Source organism: Convolutriloba macropyga, chromosome 6 (genome assembly GCF_964194025.1).
Source record: "Convolutriloba macropyga chromosome 6, txConMacr16.3, whole genome shotgun sequence".
NCBI classification, from domain to species: Eukaryota; Metazoa; Xenacoelomorpha; order Acoela; family Convolutidae; genus Convolutriloba; species Convolutriloba macropyga.
The window spans coordinates 34,056,372-34,075,161 of NC_134473.1; the positions used below are offsets into that span (position 1 = coordinate 34,056,372).

Below are 18,790 nucleotides of genomic sequence, written 5' to 3' on the forward strand. Positions count from 1 at the left end.
TGTAATGGAATGTTTTCCAAGATGTTAATATCAGCAGTTTTCAAAAATGTGAAGAGTTTTTTCAACTTTTTGAATCATTTTGAATTTTTATCATTTTTTCTGGCACCAGGGTCCTAGGGACCTCCTCCAAGGCTGGATGATAAGCTTTTGCATAGTTTCTAGCATTCTTAGCATTTTAATGACTCCAGATTTAGCATTTTTTGAATTATGTTTTTTTTCAAATTTCCGGAAATATATCATGTTCCAATTTTATAGATCTTTGAGTCAGTGAAACTATATAAAGCATGAAATAGGGTTAAGATAGTCTCTTGAGACAATGAAATGGTTTAGAAGACTTTTATGTCTTGAAAATTGGCAAGATTCTGTTGAAATTTGCGGTTTTTGAAAAAATTGTTGAATGTTTCTTTTCCTTTTCGTAGTTTAACGATCGTTCTCAGCCAACGAAGCTTTTCAACCTTGCAGATGGCTTAATTGACATAACTCCAGAGACGAAAAAGTTTTGATAAAAAAGAAAACGTTTTCACTGCGACATCTCGAAGCTTTCTTAAACTTTGAATTTTTTTTAAATTTCAGTTTTTATTTGATTTATTTACTAACAAGGCTAGAAAGCCAATACAAAGAGTCGAATCACGCTAAAGCTGGCCTCACTAAACCGTGAGTAGCTACTGATGAAATCCACCACTCGCCAATCGTTTGAGTGCAATTTGCCCGACGTTAGTTGGTTATGTTCTTGATTAATTGTTGTGATGAAACGCCTAATTGTTGTGATAAACTTATTAAATAGTCTCCACTTGCACTCGGGAGGCTATTTATTTCTTTTTCAGCCAACTGTCCTTTTTATTCGAATTTTTGCTTGACCGATTTTTCGTCTGACGCTTTTGACTTTTCGTCCTCAAAAACGGGATAAACAGGTAGCACCCAGCTGGCATTAAGTGCTCTTACAGCCTTTCAGCTCTGTTTGAGCTCAAACTGTTTTGGTGACTTATACTTATGGTGAAGGGCGGTTCTTAGATGATATTGAAAACACGCCGCTGTTGACCCCCCGCACTATTGCCCCCACCGCCCTCCCTCCCCATCAGCCCCCTGGTGTACCCAACCCCCCTCCCCCCGTGGCTACTGACGAACAACCGATCGCTAAAAACACGATTTTATACTAATTTTCAATTTTTTGCAAGTTTTTTTAAATAAATTTGTCGTTTTTTGAGGTTTTTTATGCCTATGTGTTAAAGGAATATCATATAGCGTTTTATAATAGGTTATTGCATAATTTCTAGTGGTAAAGGAATGGTTTCAACATTTTAACATCACGAGTTTAAGCATTTTTTCGACAAAACATGCAAATTTTTTCAAAAGTGTTAGTTTTTTCAACTTTTTGAATCATTTTGAATTTTTATCATCTTTTTCTGGCACAAGGGTCCTATGGACCTCCTCCAAGGCTGGATGATAAGCTTTTGCATAGTTTCTAGCGTTCTTTGCATTTTAGTGACTCCAGATTTAGTAATATGTTAAAAGTTTTTTTTTCAAATTTTCGGAAAATTATTATCATGTTCCAAAATTATAGATCTTTGAGTCAGTGAAACTATATAAAGCATAAAATAGAGTTACTGGATAGTCTCTTGAGACAATGAAATGGTTAATAAGACTTTTATGTCTTGAAAATTGGCAAGATTCTGTTGAAATTTGCGTTTTTTGAAAAAATTTTTGAATTTTTCTTTTCCTTTTCGTAGTTTAACGATCGTTCTCAGCCAACGAAGCTTTTCAAGTCTTGCAGATGGCTTAATTGACATAATTCCAGAGACGAAAAAGTTTTGATAAAAAAGAAAACATTTTCACTGCGACTTCTCGAAGCATTTTTTAAACTTTGCATTTTTTTAAAAAAATTTCAGTTTTTATTTGATTTATTTACTAACAAGGCTAGAAAGCCAATACAAAGAGTCGAATCACGCTAAAGCTGGCCTCACTAAACCGCGAGTAGCTACTGATGAAACCAACCACTCGCCAATCGTCTGAGTGCAATTTGCCGGACGTTAGTCGGTTATGTTCTTGATTAATTGTTGTGATGAAATGCCCAATTGTTGTGATAAACTTATTAAATAGTCTCCACTTACACTCGGGAGGCTATTTAGTTCTTTTTCAGCCAACTGACTGAAAGTCCGGTTTACATTAGATTACCTCTTATTCTGTAGAGGGTTTTAGAGGCCGGCACTGTATGTGATGGTATTTGTTATTGGAGCCAGTTCGCTAAGAAACATTGAACGGACCGTCATACCACGAAGGGAAACCTCTATTGGGGAGTCATTACCACTGGGGTGGTCTGAGTTTCAACGTGAGAAATCCGGAGAGATCAAAATTATTTCAAAATTTTCTAAACGTTTGTGGTGGTCTGTGCAAGAAAAGTAATTTGGTGATTTGGCACGAAGTAATAAATAACACAATTACCCCATTTAAGCAAACAAAATCCTGTCCTGTTCCTGAGCTAATTGACATTCTTTTGCAATAAAAAGACCGCATGGCTACTATTGCATATATAAAACCATTTGGTGCTCCGCTCTGTCTCGAAGACCTTCGATCGACTGGAATTGTTGTCATTGACGCCTTTAAACAGCTTTTTTCTCATCGTAACAGGAAAAATCAAAATCTGATCAACGAATTTTCAAAACTGCATCCTTGCGTTGTTGCTGAAGCGAGAATTTTGTTTGCCATCTGGAGATAAAGACAAATTAGAGCTTTTCGGTCCACGGAAATTCTTTGCTGAAAGGCTCATCAAGAAGAGGAAGCCATCTCAGAAGAAGCGAACGAAAAAGCGAAGCCATCTCAGCAGCAGAAAGCTTGAGTGAGTACTTTGGTTTTTCCGAGAGACTTCTAGACTCTTTGTTGGTGGGCAGGCTTGAAGTTGAACCAACTTACTCATTAATTAGGCTAACTGCGATACTGTTTGAATTCTCTTTAAAATAAAAACTATCCGGGACTGAGTATGGACTTTGATAATTGTCGGGACACAGACTCTGATCTAGACTGCTTTGAAGTTGACTTTATTGTAGAGGAAGTGGAAGCCATAGAAGGCGATGATACTGCCTCGACCAAAGGTCTACTGAAGAAGATGATTGAGCTGATTAAAGAACATGATGATATTGAATCGCTGAAACAAAATCAGTGTAAATTGCAAGACATGATAGTAGTAAATACAAATGCAGTTCATAAACTCGACGAACGGACCGTGGAGCTGGAAAATTACTCGCGGAAATGATGCCTAATTTTCCACAACATTGAAAACAAAGGTGATGCTTTAACAATTATACTATACCTTCTCAAAGTCGTGCTACAGATTAATCTAAATCCATCAAGCATTGCAGCATGTTATCCACTCAATCAAAATCGGAATGCTACGATCATCGTCAAATTCATTTATCATCAGGACAGGGATTTAGTTTGGAGATGAAGAACATGGTTGAAGGGAATATCTAATTCAATGGGACGGGCGGTTCAAATTAAGGAATGCTTCGAGAGACCAGGAGATTGAGAGGCAAAGCAAATGGGACTACTTGCTTATACGAGACGACAAGATCTGTTTATGTATAACCAGAATCTTCCTAATGCAGATGCTATACAAGTAAAGAAAACAGCGAAGTTGAAAGATTATGTTAATCACAAAAATTCTCAGCAAGTCTGCTTTCCAACGAAGCCTACTCAAGTGCAATTGACCAAGCACGTCGAAACGCCGAAACAGCCGCCCACACTGACATGAAAACCATCAACATTGTTGCCTCACAGTGCTAAGCGAAAACGATTTCAATTCTCGCCAGCTCTTGAATCAGAGGAAACAGCGTCCCTAGCAAATGATATTGTTCAATCGCTAGTTCCTGCATTAGTTCAAGCAATTTAAGAAGCTACTATACCAATTGAGAAAAGTTCGACGGAGGTGATCACTAATGCCAATGATACAAATTGTAGTTTTCGGAGCTCCCGAAATGTTTAATGTTTTTGTGACGCATTTAAATGTGAGGTCCTTAAAAAAGAACCTGGACAAATTGGAAGCACTAATACTAAGTTTGAGTTCTCCTCACTCTGTTCTATGTTTGAGTAAAACATGGTTATCTGAAAATGATGACCCAAAGTGCTTTTTTTACACGGTTACTCTCAGTATCTAACAAAATGTAGACCTTCAAGGGTCGAAGGTGTGATGATTCAAGTGAAAAATGGATTAAGCATAATCAAAGAAACTGAAACCTCTTTTGAGGAAGATCTGTTTGTTAAAATTTCTATAGCAGGAAAAGGTTCTTAGTCCTAACTATCTATAATAAACCTCATAACAACAAAAAATATTTGTAGAGCTGCTAGATAAGTTCTTGGAAAAGCATACATCAGTCGAAACTCGTTTTGTTGTCTGCGGAGATTTTAACATCGATATTCTGAAAGATAACCAGCTGATTAAGGATTACAAAATTGATCTAGTCTAATGGTTTTGAACTCTTTGAAACATCGCCTACTTGATAACAATTTCTTCCATGTCTTGCATTGATCATACCATACAGCAGAATTGTGTATCACCGCAAGTTTTTGTTCTTGAACATTAAAGTTTTTCTGATCATTACCCCCTGACAATTAAATGGAAGACCACACAAAAATGTTCAGAAGTAAATACATTCCGTGATACATCTTTCCTAAAAAGCCCTGCGAAAGTTAAGCTGTTCAAGGTCACATTACATGAGCATCTTAGATCTTTCAGAAGTGTTGAAGAAGCTGATGCTGACAAAGCTTTCAATAACTTCAACTGTTTGTTTTTGGAAACCACAAATCACTGATGAGTTTGCCCCTCTTAGGACATTCCAGTCTAAATTAGGAAAAATCCCAAATGGATATTGAATGAACTTAAAAACTTAATAACCACTAAAAACGTCGCCCACTGTAAGTGGAAGAGAACAATGAAAAATGTTCATCTCGAAAAATTTAAACTGTTGCGCTACAGGTTTGAAAACCTAGTGAGAATAAATAAGAAAAGGTTTAAAATGTTTTCGAATCATGCATGGGAGACTCAAGACAAGTCTATAAACTTTTAAATGATATAAGTGGTAAAAGCATGGAATATAAAAACACGTAACTGTGGTGTTGATTGTCCTAATGACAGTGAGATTGCAAACGCATTCAATAATTTTCTTTGCTGATGCTGGGATAAATTTTTCAAGTAAGTTGCCTTATGTTCCTCTCCAATCTATATCTTCTCATGACAAGTCGATGTTCCTCTATCCAACATCAGACAATGAGGTACAAAAAACTGTTGATGACTTAGACGATAAGTCTTCTTCCGGGCTTGGCAATATCAGCAACGTTCAGGTGAAAATTAGCTCAGATGTTACTATTCCATACTTAACATACCTTATTAATCCATCCTTCATTAACGGAAAAATTCCCGGAGCCTTTGCAAAAGCCAAAGTTATTCCTTTGCATAAGGATAGTGATGAAAACAATTAAGTTTTTGAAAGAATTATGTATTTTTGATTGTATACTTTTTTAGATCATAACCTGTTGTTTACGAATAAAAAATTTGGATTCCGCCGCAAACACAGTACGATTGATGTCATGGTCGAATTTATTGAAAGGATTCGAACTTGCACAAATGGTTTAATAATAAGTTTTTTTCTTGATCTACAGAAAGCGTTTGATAAGATTGATCATCAAATTTTGCTGCATAAGTTAGAATGCTATGGTACTCGCTGTAACTGTCACAAATGGTTTGCTTCGTATTTATCTATTAGGTACCAAAGAGTTCAAGTCAATGGTTGCTTATCAAACTGGAGAAAGTTAAATTGTGGCGTACCACAAGGATCAATCCTCGGACCTCTGATTCTTCATTTATATTAATGATATTACCAAATGCTGAACATTCACAAACATAATTCTGTTTCCAGATGCCACTATTATATCATCGATTCGATGCAAACCTGAGGATATTGAAAGGCATCTCAATGAAGTTTGCAGTTGGCTATTAGCAAACAAATTCTCGTTAATTTGGATTAAACAGTTCAGTTAAATCTAAGTGCTAGTGCTTCCAATAATCAGTACAGTATAGATAATTGGCCGGTTATTATAAAACAAAGGTGTAAATACCTTGGCTTAAATTTATTTTCTAAACTGACGTTCAAGTTTCATATTGATTGTTAAAAAGAGACTCGGTAAACAGTGTGATATTATTTGTAAGTTAAGACATTACGTTCCAAGGCAGTTGCTAATTCGCCTCTACAAAGGCAATATAAATCCAGTAATACACTACGGTATTTTATTATATGGTTGCAAAAAATACTCAAATTAAGAAAAAAAAATTGAAGTTTATTTATTTTCGTAACCGCCGTGATCATTGTGAAGATATATTTCGGAGACACAAGATATTATCAGCATTCGAACTACATATCTACGAAATGCTCAAGTTTTTCCTTGGATATATATACCAATTACATTCTGAAAAATACTTCAATGATTTATTTAGTTAAGAACAAAAGATCTACTAGAAATGATTCTTATAATCTTTTGCATGAACCTCTTTGTAGAAAAAAGCTGGAAGAATGTCAGTGCGATTTTGCGCCGCAAAACTTTTTAATCTGTTAGCAAAACAGAATCTCTTTACTACTTTCGACAACTGCACGGTTAATGACATAAGTAATCTTTATCACAAATTGAAAGACTCTTACATACTTAACAACAGACAGCTTGTAAAACACTTTTGCTCTGTAAGGTTTAATTCTTTAATATCATTTGCGTGCTACATTTATTGCATGCTACAGCACTGTCAGATTATGCCTGGCTTCTTTCGAAGGAAAAAGAAACTTTGAGTCCATGATTAAGTTTTCTCGCACACGTTTTCTTAATGGAACTGGAAAGTGAGAAAGCTTTACTTCTTAATGTATTTCCTTAACGTATGCATTCATTTAAGTTTTTTGTAATCTCATAGTTGAAGTTCTGAAGGGCAGAGTTTTGAGGACAATTTGTCCCGTTGTCTGTCCCCTCCGAAATTCTTTCTAGATTGATGTTTGTTAAGGTTTGTTTATATTGAGTACTTGGAGATATTAATTCTTTCTTTCTTTTTTTTATTTTTTGGCTTGTCAAGTGATTTTTTTTCTATTCTCTTCCTAATTTCAAGTGATGTCAACTGCTCTCTCCGAAGTGAAGTTTGTTGCTAGAGTGAAAGCGATACTAGCAGAGGATTTTTTAAGGTTTGGATAGCCAAATGGTGAATGATTCGAGGGCTGCGGAGGTAGAGTTTTCGAATTGCACCTTGTCAAATGTTTTTGCACCCATAAACGAAAATTTATAGAAGCTCTTTATCGAAGTAAAATTATCTAACTAAATTGCCCCGCCTGTCGTTCGTGAGCAATTCGTCCGACGCTAGCGGGTTTTTGTTCGAGCATTTTTTTCATCTCGGTGCTTTTGCTGTCTGTTTTCTAATTTACGGCAGTTGTCTTGCAATCTGCGAGTTGTCTTTTGTTTGAATTCCTAATGATTAGGCAAATACAGTCTCAATTGCCTATTTCTGCTTTTTTTCTAGCGTGTGTTTGTCGTCTTGGTTTCACGATATTTATTGGTAGAATTTTCCTTGCCCACCAAAAAACTGAACCAGTTAGAGTAGTTGTCTATGTCTTATGAAATTTTTTCGCCAAATTTTTCAATTGCTCTCAAATCAGGTTTGTGGCAATTAAATCAGTGCTGCCTTTTTTTGCATTTTTTTAAACGATCGATTTTTGTTCGGCCCTTTTAACTTTTGCTCCTTAACCCCCGCGAAACTTAAAACTTTCGCACCCACGCCAGCATCGCCCTCTCCATTACTCCCCCACTCCACCTCATTCTACCCATACCCTCGAGGACTTGATCAACACGCGTGCTCACCGCGCCTTACTACCCCCACGTCAATTAAGCTAAATCTAGCCTCCTTAAGTTGCAAACCTAGCTTCAACAGAGCCAACTGCTGGCCAGTCGTTTGAAAACTGTTCACGCGAACTTGAAATATTTTTTCTGGCTTGAGCGATTTGACTTTTGCCCTGAAAAAAAGGATCAACTTTTATATCGCGAGGTCATTAAATCTGTTTTGTTTTCTTTGAGCGGGGAGAACGCTTTTTCTCATCGGATTCTTATAGCGATCAAAAAAATATTTTCGTTGCATCATATGGTTTTTTGAGTAGGCATTTAATTGCTCTCAAAATAAGTTTGTGGCAATTATATTAGTCCCTCTGATTTTTTTGAAGCGTTTTTGTGGTGCCAGCTTTTCGTCGATATTTTTTTGCCTGACAATTTGATTTGGTTGGTTCTAAGAATTCGACCCCCACCATCACCACCTCTACATCCTCCTACCCCTCATACGTTTGATTGCTCTCCGAAGAAGTTCGAAGGAATTATATCATACAGTCGTGAGTGTGTGTTTCTCATGCGAATTTTTTGCTCGACGATCTTGATAATTTTTAAAAGTATTCTTTCGATAGCTTGTGCGATGACATTTCATCCTGAGAAACTGTATCAACTGGTAAAGCTCGAGGGCATTAAGTCTGTATAGCTCTCATTGAGCCTTCATAGGTTCTACGTTGACGGCTAACCGAAGCTACCGGACATGGAACTTATAATCTTGACCACTTTGAACCCAGAGTCAGACAAACTTCCACATGATAGCTCTCCCAATCGAAAGCAATTACAAGATTGATTTGAAACAAGGAAGCTAAAAAGCTGAAAATCATTCGAAACTGTTTTTACCACCTGGTGCGTTAAGTTTCGAACCTCAAAATTCAATCAATAACACACCGATAGCACTGAAAACGAATTTAGGTACTAGTTGTTTATGACAGCATGCTCAAAGTTGGCTATCACTTGAGACTGTATGAACAAAGCTCCAAAAAGGCAACTATCTGTTGAAGAAATTGCTGAAATGATCGCTTTTTCTAGAGACTCACCATAACATATTGGCAGTAGTGTCCTAACCTATGGTGCCCCGATATTGGCTCCGACCCTCAGCAACACAAACTGTAACCAACTCCGATTTCAACATAAAAACGTCATAAGCACAATAACTCGGTGCGTAAAATTACACAACAAAGTAAAATAGCCTTGCATAGAAATAATGACGCCGCAGAAGTTCCCAGCAGGCAGCTATCAGAGCCTCCTGAACAGTCATCGGACTATCTGCACGAGCAAATGTCCCACGAGACCCGAAATGAAACTTATGGGGACTGTGTAAATGACAGACACGCAAATATCAACTAAGTCGAAAAGAGTACAGACAAGCCCTACAAGACACCATACACTGGGAGCGGAACAGCAAAGTATCAAAAAGGGGACCACCACAAGTTTTTTTGCAGGAACAGACGCTCCCTCGCATAAAAAAGATCCCGACTGACACAACTGAGATCAAGATACTGCCTTCCTATACTCAATCCTGCGTCGTATATGTAGCAACACTAAATTCTGCTGTCCGAAATGTGACCAGAGGGAATGAGTGAACTGTGCGGAATGGCCAGAGGCAGCAAGATGGCTGGACATAATACCATCACAACATCACTCCACAGCGAAATCCTACTTGTTTGCCCCTTTTCCTCAAAAGTTGAAGATGCTCCTTCTAGGTCTCCTAAACCCGGACCTCCCCCTACGTATGTGCGGCTGGCATCCCTTAGCTTAAGCTAGCTACAATCAATGCTTGACTTTTGCTTTTGTTTCCAGACCAATTAATCGGGTTTATGGATAAGGGATGACTCATTTCTGAATTCTATTCACAAAAATGTCTCAGTGAAAGTTTGCACCCATTACCTATGCATGCCAAGGTGATGAAAATTGTATAGGTTACTCTATAGTTGGAAATGTCAGTGTGGTATTCGGTGCACCCAAAGAATAATAAATAGCCCAAATTAACGTGATCTATGCCCGATATTCGATTTTGTGGAAGCAAGGATATTGATGCCCCTTTTACAACGTTTTTTTCCGACGGTGCTCTTTTGTTTCCATTCACTTAGCCACTCATTGAACTTCTGTTTTCTTGCGTTAAATAGAACTTCTGCAGAAAGTCGATGCAATTTTGCATACTTGAATTATAAATACTTTTTAACTCAAAAGTGTGAACAAAAGCATTAACGATTTGTTTTTATTTAGAGATGTCTGATTAGTTGATTACGATAAGAAGGCGACAGATTAGTAAGGGCTCAATTTGTAAAGAGAAAGAAGGAACTTTTAATGTAGCTTAGATCAATAATTGATTGGGATATGTCTGAGATTAGTAGACTTCTTCTAATCCTCACTTTTGCGCCCTTTAGCGTGTGGTGTTGATAAAGATAGACGTTGTTTATTGTTAATTGAAAGTGTGTGGTGGATGTTTTAGAGCACACACTTCTTTGTTGAGTAACATTGAGGACATTTCACACGTGATGAAAGCGAGGAGGACTTCAATACCCCTGGTAGGTTTCTTACATTATTTGATATCGTTTCTGCATCTTTTCTGAGATCTATCTCCTCGCTGCCCTATACCCGGGGCGTGCATGTACCATGTTGGCACAAAACATGCTATCTAATACGAATATTACTATTGGGGCGTTGTATATAGTGCTCATACACTAAGCTGTGGTTGGCGATTACTGGAAACGTTCAACTCTTTTCTGGATCGTAAGGTTAAGTGGCGCTTCGATAAATGAAATTATTTTGCGAAGCTTTAAACTGAGCGTAGCTATATTGCGATGTTCTTGTTTTTTTTTACGACTTAAACAGGAGTATTGGTTTTCTTGTTTTTTTTTGCGATTCGGAGAGTACTATTGGTATTCTATATTCAACAGGTTTTTACGACTCGAAGAAGAGTTCTGGTATTCTAAAGGTTTTTTTTTACTATTCGAAGGATTTGGAGTGTACTGGTGCGCTATGTTTATTATAGCTGCGAAGCTGTAAGCTGAGCGTTGCTATATTGTGGTGCTCTTGGTTTTTAAATCTAAAAAAATTGGATTGTATTGGTGCTGTTTAATTGCTCTCGAATGAGGAGCAATTTGTCTTTTTAAGATTTTTCGCTTGATTGTTTTTGCTCATTCTATAATAATCCGTCTTCTCAAGCGACTCTTTCACGCACCTGATTTTTGAGTGATTTCTCTTGCTCTCACTCCGAAATTAAGTTTGTTGTTCAAACAAAACCGATTGTTAGAGATACGATGACTAGGCCCTGATAGCCGAGTGGTTAATGCCCCTGTCGGGGTTTGGAACCTACCATCGTCTGAAGTTGCCCCCATAAACAAAAAGTTACGCCCCGCCTGTCATTCGAGAGCAATTTTTTCGATGTTAGTCGGTTTGTTTTTAATTGCTCTTGAACGAAGTTCGTAGCAATTATTGTAAACGTGTGTGTCTTTTTTTGTGCAAATTTTTCGCTTGACCGTTTTGCGCTTTTCTTCTAGAACATTCTTTGACCTCTCAAAAAACTTTTTTACGCTTTCGCTCTTCATTTTTGATTGATCTCTATTGCTCTCACTCCGAAGTAAAGCTTGTTGCTAATATGAGGTCGGTTGCAGCATAGCAAAGACAAGGGCCAAATGGCGCAGTCGGGAGTGCATATGGTTATAAAGCAAGATGTCAATGGATCGAATCATGGTGTAATCAAGTGTTTTTTGCACCCGCCAGTCGTTCGAGTGCATTTCTTCCGACATTAGTCGGTTTATGTTTTTTGTAAGACTATTTCACATTTTTTTCATGAGTTTGATCTTTCAAAACGGGATAAACAGGTAGCGCCAATTGGGTATTAAGTTTCATTAGAGGCTCATAACTGGTTTTAGTAGTCCTTCAAGTGCTTAGAATGCTGCAGCTACTGGGTAGGACCTAATTCAATTTGAAATGGTCTTTCACCTCAAAGATGATAATGGTCTTTTGCAAGACGGAATTGTTTTTGTCCTTTTTCGAGCTCTTTGTTTTGGCATGCAAATTGAAACACGCAAAATGGTGCTAATTTTTGCAACTTTTAATTTTTTTTGTCCTTTTGTTTATCGATGATAAGGGCCAATAAATCTTTTTAAGGCTTAGATATGAGTTACTGGATAGTTTCAGGAGACCAACGACGTAGTTCTGAAAACTTTTTGAAAAGTTTGTAATTTTTGATTGAACTGATTGTTACGATCCTTTTTTTATAGGAATCGCGGATGGATTACTGGACATATTCTAGAGACAAAAGAAATTGCTTTGAAGACACTAAAATACTGAATCATTGGCGTCCGATACAACCCTTTCAAAGCTTATGCGTGGTGTTAATAAATAGCTCAAAATTTGTCCTTGAGGATGAATGCGTCAATATTTTGGGGAGTTATTTTAGTTTTGTTTTTTTTTTCTCGAAACTTGTGAGACTGTCTGTTTGGCATTGTTCAATTGGTCTACTAGCCATTACCTACCTTTTGATTTACATAGGTCACGATTTTCACTCTTGCCTTCTGACTCACTTCACTCACTGTTTCAACTGAATGGATTTTATAATTTTTTTCACGTATTGAATTATGTAATGTGAATACGGTCAATGTCAAAATTGCAAAATCAAAAGAGCTTGATAAACATATAAGCCAGGTCATTAAGTCATAATGAATTAGGTTAGCAAAGTTCATTAAAACGATTGCTATCTGGCATTAGTGTTATGCTTAATAGCCTTGAGTTTAGAAGCTGGATTAGATTTTAACCGAATTTGCAGAATTTACATACCAAATAAGATCACTTTGATTTTTAGAAAAATTCTGTCAATTTTTCTCTTATTTTTTTTCTTTTTATATTTCACTCCCACTGTGCGTCAAGCGGGTCAACGGTGGTTATTTTCCGGCAATTTGCCGGCTATGCTTAACATTGTAGTATAAAGGTAGCGAAAATTCGAGTCAGTTTTGAACCTTTAAAGTAGAGAGCGGTATCTGAAGGCAAGTTTTTTTTCCACGTGCCGCAATTTGACTTCTTTCTGCTGTTTTGTTTTCTCCTGATTTTTCTCCATAATGGCTTCAAAAGGTCATACGTGTAGTGTAATATTATATTGTTGCAGTTTTGAATTCATCAAAGGGCAGTTATTAATGGTTTATATGACTAAGAGAATCATTGTTTTGAATATACTATCAGTGATATTTTGTTTATCCGTTTTTGTTGTTCTTTTTACTGTCCTGTTTCGCAGTCTCATCGATCGCTGGTCTTATTGGCTCTCGCCCTAGAGGCTATGTTATTGTTCCAATTAATATTTAAAGGTTTTCACGTCTTTATAGCGACTTGTTTTTCCAGTAATTGGCAAAAATTACCAGTAATTTTTTTAAGTCTTGCCCGGTTTTATAATTCTTTTCGTTGTCTTATCGCTTAGTCCCATTATTGACAGTTCTCATGGTTTGATAATGAGGCATAATTGAGTCTAATTAATAGTTTGGGTTCTTAGTTAGTGTGGTTCGTGACTTTGATACTCTCATATAATTGACTGACTTCATCACTTTGACTCATCAGATCAGTCCTTTAATGCTAATTAGGCTTTAAAAAGAAATAATTGTTTCAGTTCATAGCTAATAATTTCTATGACTTCGACAAATAGTTTTTGAAAATATAATAAAATTTTATGAGTTTTTCCCTCTTTTTATGGTTCGCATTGTAGTCATATAACGTATGATCAAATCACAATTGTTACATTGTTGCTAATCATGAATGATAAATCTTATTAGTGAATTATGCTCATATCGTTGGCTTTAACGACTTAAACCGTTTTTTTTTTGCCAGCCACTGACCTATTGCGGCTTGATTGCCGTCGTTTTTATTGGCTTCAGCATTTAGCTTTCGTTTTTATTGACATTTGTTTTGGAAAGTTTGTGTTTAATTTCAGAATCTGGCCTCCAATTTTTTTCCTCTGTTACCAAACGGTACCGCTTATGGTTGTTCTGGACGCCACCTTTTTCATTTAGACGCCACCTTTTTATTTTTATTTAGACGCCTCCTTATTTGAAAATTGACTCACCATAAGGATGCGTTGTGTCAATTGTTTTACAATAAGTCTTAAGATATTTTAGTTTTTTATCTTTGCTTGCATAAGATTAAGTGATTTGTCGAATTTCAGTTCGATGTTTTAAGAAAAATGTTGAATGTCAGTTTTTTTTGTATTGCACGATTCTTCGAGTCGTTTCTCAAACTGAGTTTTGACCTTTATGTGAAAATGAGTAAAGTTACCTTGAGAACTAATTTTGTATGCGCTACGGAATTAACATCATCTGCTGCCTTCATTGAATGACTTGTTGAATTTTAAAAGTCTTGATTATTTAATGGCTTATATAGATATCCATTTTTGGCCTTTCTGGTCCATTTGGCCTGGCTCTTTTGTTGAATTTTGTTTTTTTTGTTGGTATAAGTTTTGATAGATTCTGCATCATTGTAACCCTCTGAAATTGATGCCAGTGTTTTTGAAAGCCTAATAATTTGTTTCTAATGCAAAATTGGCACATTTCTCTTTTTTTATTTTTGGCTTGTAATAATTTTTTTAGATATGGGTCTTTGCGTGGACATTTTTAAAAAGAAAATCAGGTATATGGCATTTTCCTTCTGGTAATTTATGCATTGAACGCCTCTTTTAAAGGTGAGGTTTTTGTTTTATAAATTTGTACAAAAACTAATCCATTTAAAACGAAACCAGATCTCAAAATGACTCGAAAACAAAAAGTTTATTTTTTATAAAGCCCACAATTTTGGATCACTACCACGATTTACTTTCCGGGGTAAACTGATTGAATGTTTTGTTATAGATTCATATCAAGTCCCATGAGGCGCTGAGACAATCAATTAATTAATTCCTCTCAAACGAAGTTAGTAGCAATTATATTAGTCCTGTTGGTCTTTTTTATGTGATTTTTTGCTTGACCCATTTTTTGACTGACCCCTTTGATTTTTCGTCATCAGAAACGGGATAAACAGGTAGCGGCCAGTAGGCTTTGAGTTCTCTTGAATGATTTTTATTTGCTTTATTTCTCTGAAATTCATTGCACTTTTGAGTCGAGAGTTCAGTTTAAACAATTTTTTTGACAATTTTTTTTTGCAAATTGTTTTGATGTTTCGAATCTTTGAACTGTGTTTAGTTGCTCTAAAACAAAGTTTGTCGCAATTGTCTTAGTCCTGACGTGTTATTGCAATTTTTTTGCGGAACTGAATTTTTGTTTAACCCTTTTTGGCTTTTCGTCCTCAGAAACGGGATAAACAGGTAAATCCCGAGGGCATAAAGCGTCCGAGCAGCTTTCTTAGAGCCGTATGCGTAAACGGATGAGGTTTGAACGCATGTTGTGACCCTCCCGACCGCTTCCCTCAGTCGCTTGCCCCTGTCCATCAGTTTTCAAAAACAAAAACGTGGCTTTGTTTCTTTCGTTGCCTCGTGTGCTAAATGGCGAAATTTTCTAGGTTATTTCAATTTGATTTTTAGCTTCACGAACTATGTCCGCTTTCACAATCTTCTAGCATGTTTTATTCTGGTTTTCTCCTTAGTCCCTTTCATTCGCTTTGCTGATATCATTTGTTTAAAAAAAATTTGAAATTAGTTTCTTCTTAGATTTGGTAATAATTTTTTCTATTTGAAGTATTTTTCTAATAATTTTAAGTGTTTTTCTATTTTCTTTTGTTTGATTCTTGTTTAAATAAAATTTCCCAATAATTAGAATACTTTTTGTCTATAATATCTCAAAAAGAAAGAATATTTTGGACTTTGCCAAATTGTTGTGACACCAAAATAATAAGATTGGTGTTTTGTTGAGTCCCAGATTTTAGTTCTTTGTTTCTGAGTTATTCTTTTCAGTTGCCAAGATTAGAATATGCATTATGATTTCACTGTGTTTTTGATTTCTCAGTTTTTAAAGACCATTAAGATGAGTTGTTTTTGAAAATTATTAGCCCGGTCAGTTTTTTAGCCTATCAATATCTGTCCATCCCAAGGTTTTGGCCATCTTTCGATGTAACCAGATATGTTTTTAATACTTCTAATTTTTGCTGTATCAAGATGTTAGTGTTTTTCTGTCAAAATGTTTTCTTAGTCTTTATATCTGTGCGACCTTTTAAGCTGATTCTGAATGCTGTAACTGTTTTAATTTAAGCTCGTTTCAACAATCGAATCAGATCGTCCCCATTATGACAGGGTTGTATATTTATCAAATCTTCTGATTTAAAGAATGTTTTAAGAAAATGAAAATTGTTTAGGATGCATTACGATTTTGCTTGGGAAGGTCGAACTCTTCCAGGCGCTTCCAGATTTCTTCCGGGTATTTTTTTGTTTTGTCATTTGAAGCTCTATTACTGTTCAAACAGCGAAGCAGAGAAAGACAAATTCCTGAGTGAATGCTTTCTCATACTAAAATTTTGATATAAAGAATGGTTTAAGCAAAAAAGTTGTTTAGGCTGCATTACGATTTTGCTGGGGAAGGTCGAACTCTTGGAGTCGCTTCCGGATTTCTTCCGGCTGTGTTTTTTGTTTTGTCATCTGAAGGTCCATTACTTCTGTTCAAACATAAAAGCAGAAAGTCGGATTTCTGCGTGAGTGCTTAGTCTTACTGAAGACGTTTGTGCGCGTGACGTTATTTCACACTCTGTAGTTAAAATTTTAATTTCATTTGCGTGATTAGATTTTGATTGTACGTGACTTAACTCATTAAATGAAATGCCTTTTGCACTTTAACCCTTGTCTAGTTTGAGCAATTTAAGGTAAAAAGAACTCATATGTGTAATTAAATTTTCTAATTAAAAGGCTTCTGAAGTGTTAATTTTAACAAGCTTTGTTTTTTTTTGTCGCTGAATTTTTTCACATTTTTAAGCGGCGTCGGTAACTTTTTCAACGCAAATCTTTTTAATTGCTTTTTGAACGAAGTTCACAGCAATTATTTTAAACGTGTTGGTCTTTTTTATGCAAATCTTTGCTTATTTTTTTTCTTCTAGAACATTCTTTGATTTCTCAATTGACTTTTTCAGGTTTTCGTTCTTCCTTTTTGAGTGATCTTAATGTCTCTCACTCCGAAGTAAAAATTGTTGCTAATACAAAGTTGGTTGCAGCATAGCAACAATAAGGGCGAATTAGCAGTCGGCAGTGCATCTGGTTATGGATTGGGACGTCAATGGTTCCAATCTCGGTGGGGTCAAAAGTTTTTTCACTGCCTGTCGTTCGAATGCAATTCCGACATTAGTCGGTTTATGTTTCTATCTGTATTTTACGGTACGCAAGTCTATTTCGCTTCATAGTAATGTAATCGGCCGGCTGTGTTACAATACTACAGACACTTTTTTTAAGTTACGCTTATCAAGAATTCACGTCTGTGATCAAAGCTGAGTTCCGGAAATTTTAGTACACATTTTAGGTTCGGATAATAAACCGATTAAATTAGATATCCGTAAATAACCGTTGAGTCATTGAATTTTGGACTGATTGACTTATCCCGGTCTGAATTAGAGATTCCAAACATAATCAAGAATAGATGTTTTTTTTTAAGTTGAAAATGATTATTTGTCTCACGGATATTTGACAAAATGAAAACATCTATTTTTTACCTATTAACAATAATTATTTTATTGTTTGAAAATGGCTTCAAAGGCCTCTTGAAAATTGCTTCTGTCTAATCTACAGTGGTTTAATTCTGTCATTTTTTCTATGCTTTTATAAAATTCTTTTGTTGAACTTGCCATTGCAATTTACACTATTAGGCAATCTTGAGGTCTCACTCGTACAATATTCAAATTAATTGCAATGTGGCATTATGTTAGTACATTTACTTGGTGCCAAAAGAAAATGTTGACAGTTGCTCTGCCAGAAAGAGCCGACATCAAAACAGAGAGAGAGCCGACATCAAAACAGAAAGAGCCGACATCAAAACAGAAAGAGCCGAATTTAAAACAAAACCAGACCTCAAAACGAATCGAAACAAAAAGTTTATTTATTTTATAAAGCCCACAATTTTTGGATCACTACCACGATTTACTGTCTGGGGTAAACTGATTGAATGTTCTGTTATAGTTTCATATCAAGTCCCATGAGGCGCTGAGACAATCAATTAATTAATTCCTCTCAAACGAAGTTAGTAGCAATTATATTAGTCCTGTTGGTCTTTTTTATGTGATTTTTTGCTTGACCCATTTTTTGACTGACCCCTTTGATTTTTCGTCATCAGAAACGGGATAAACAGGTAGCGGCCAGTAGGCTTTGAGTTCTCTTGAATTGATTTTTATTTGCTTTAAGTCTCTGAAATTCATTGCACTTTTGAGTCGAGAGTTCAGTTTAAACAAGTTTTTGACAATTTTTTTTTGCAAATTGTTTTGATGTTTCGAATCTTTGAACTGTGTTTAATTGCTCTAAAACAAAGTTTGTCGCAATTGTCTTAGTCCTGACGTGTTATTGCAATTTTTTTGCGGAACTGAATTTTTGTTTAACCCTTTTTGGCTTTTCGTCCTCAGAAACGGGATAAACAGGTAAATCCCGAGGGCATAAAGCGTCCGAGCAGCTTTCTTAGAGCCGTATGCGTAAACGGATGAGGTTTGAACTCATGGTGTTACCCTACCGACCTCTTCCCTCCGTCGCTTGCCCCTATCCATCACTTTTTAAAAACAGGAAGGTGGCTATGTTTCTTCTTCAGCTCGAATGCTAAATGGAGAAATTTTCTTTATTTTTTCAATTTGATTTTGAGCTTCACGAACTGTGCCCGCTTTCTCCACCTTCTAACATGTATTATTCTGGTATTCTCCTCAGTCCCTTTCATTCGCTTTGCTGATATCATTTGTTTAAAAAAAATTTGAAATTAGTTTCTTCTTAGATTTGGTAATAATTTTTTCTATTTGAAGTATTTTTCTA

General features: G+C 36.0%; 1 protein-coding gene across 5 annotated transcripts in view; it reads left to right on the forward strand.

Annotated features, from left to right (window-relative positions):
* The window catches only part of LOC142341632 (protein unc-13 homolog B-like), a 238,982-nt gene that overhangs the window by 121,304 nt on the left and 98,888 nt on the right, over positions 1-18,790 (forward strand). For all 5 annotated transcript variants that reach the window (XM_075392735.1, XM_075392737.1, XM_075392736.1 and 2 more), the window contains exon 11: positions 10,343-10,418. In XM_075392735.1, coding sequence (XP_075248850.1) covers positions 10,343-10,418 — 76 coding nt within the window. The remainder of the gene's footprint in view (positions 1-10,342; positions 10,419-18,790) is intronic.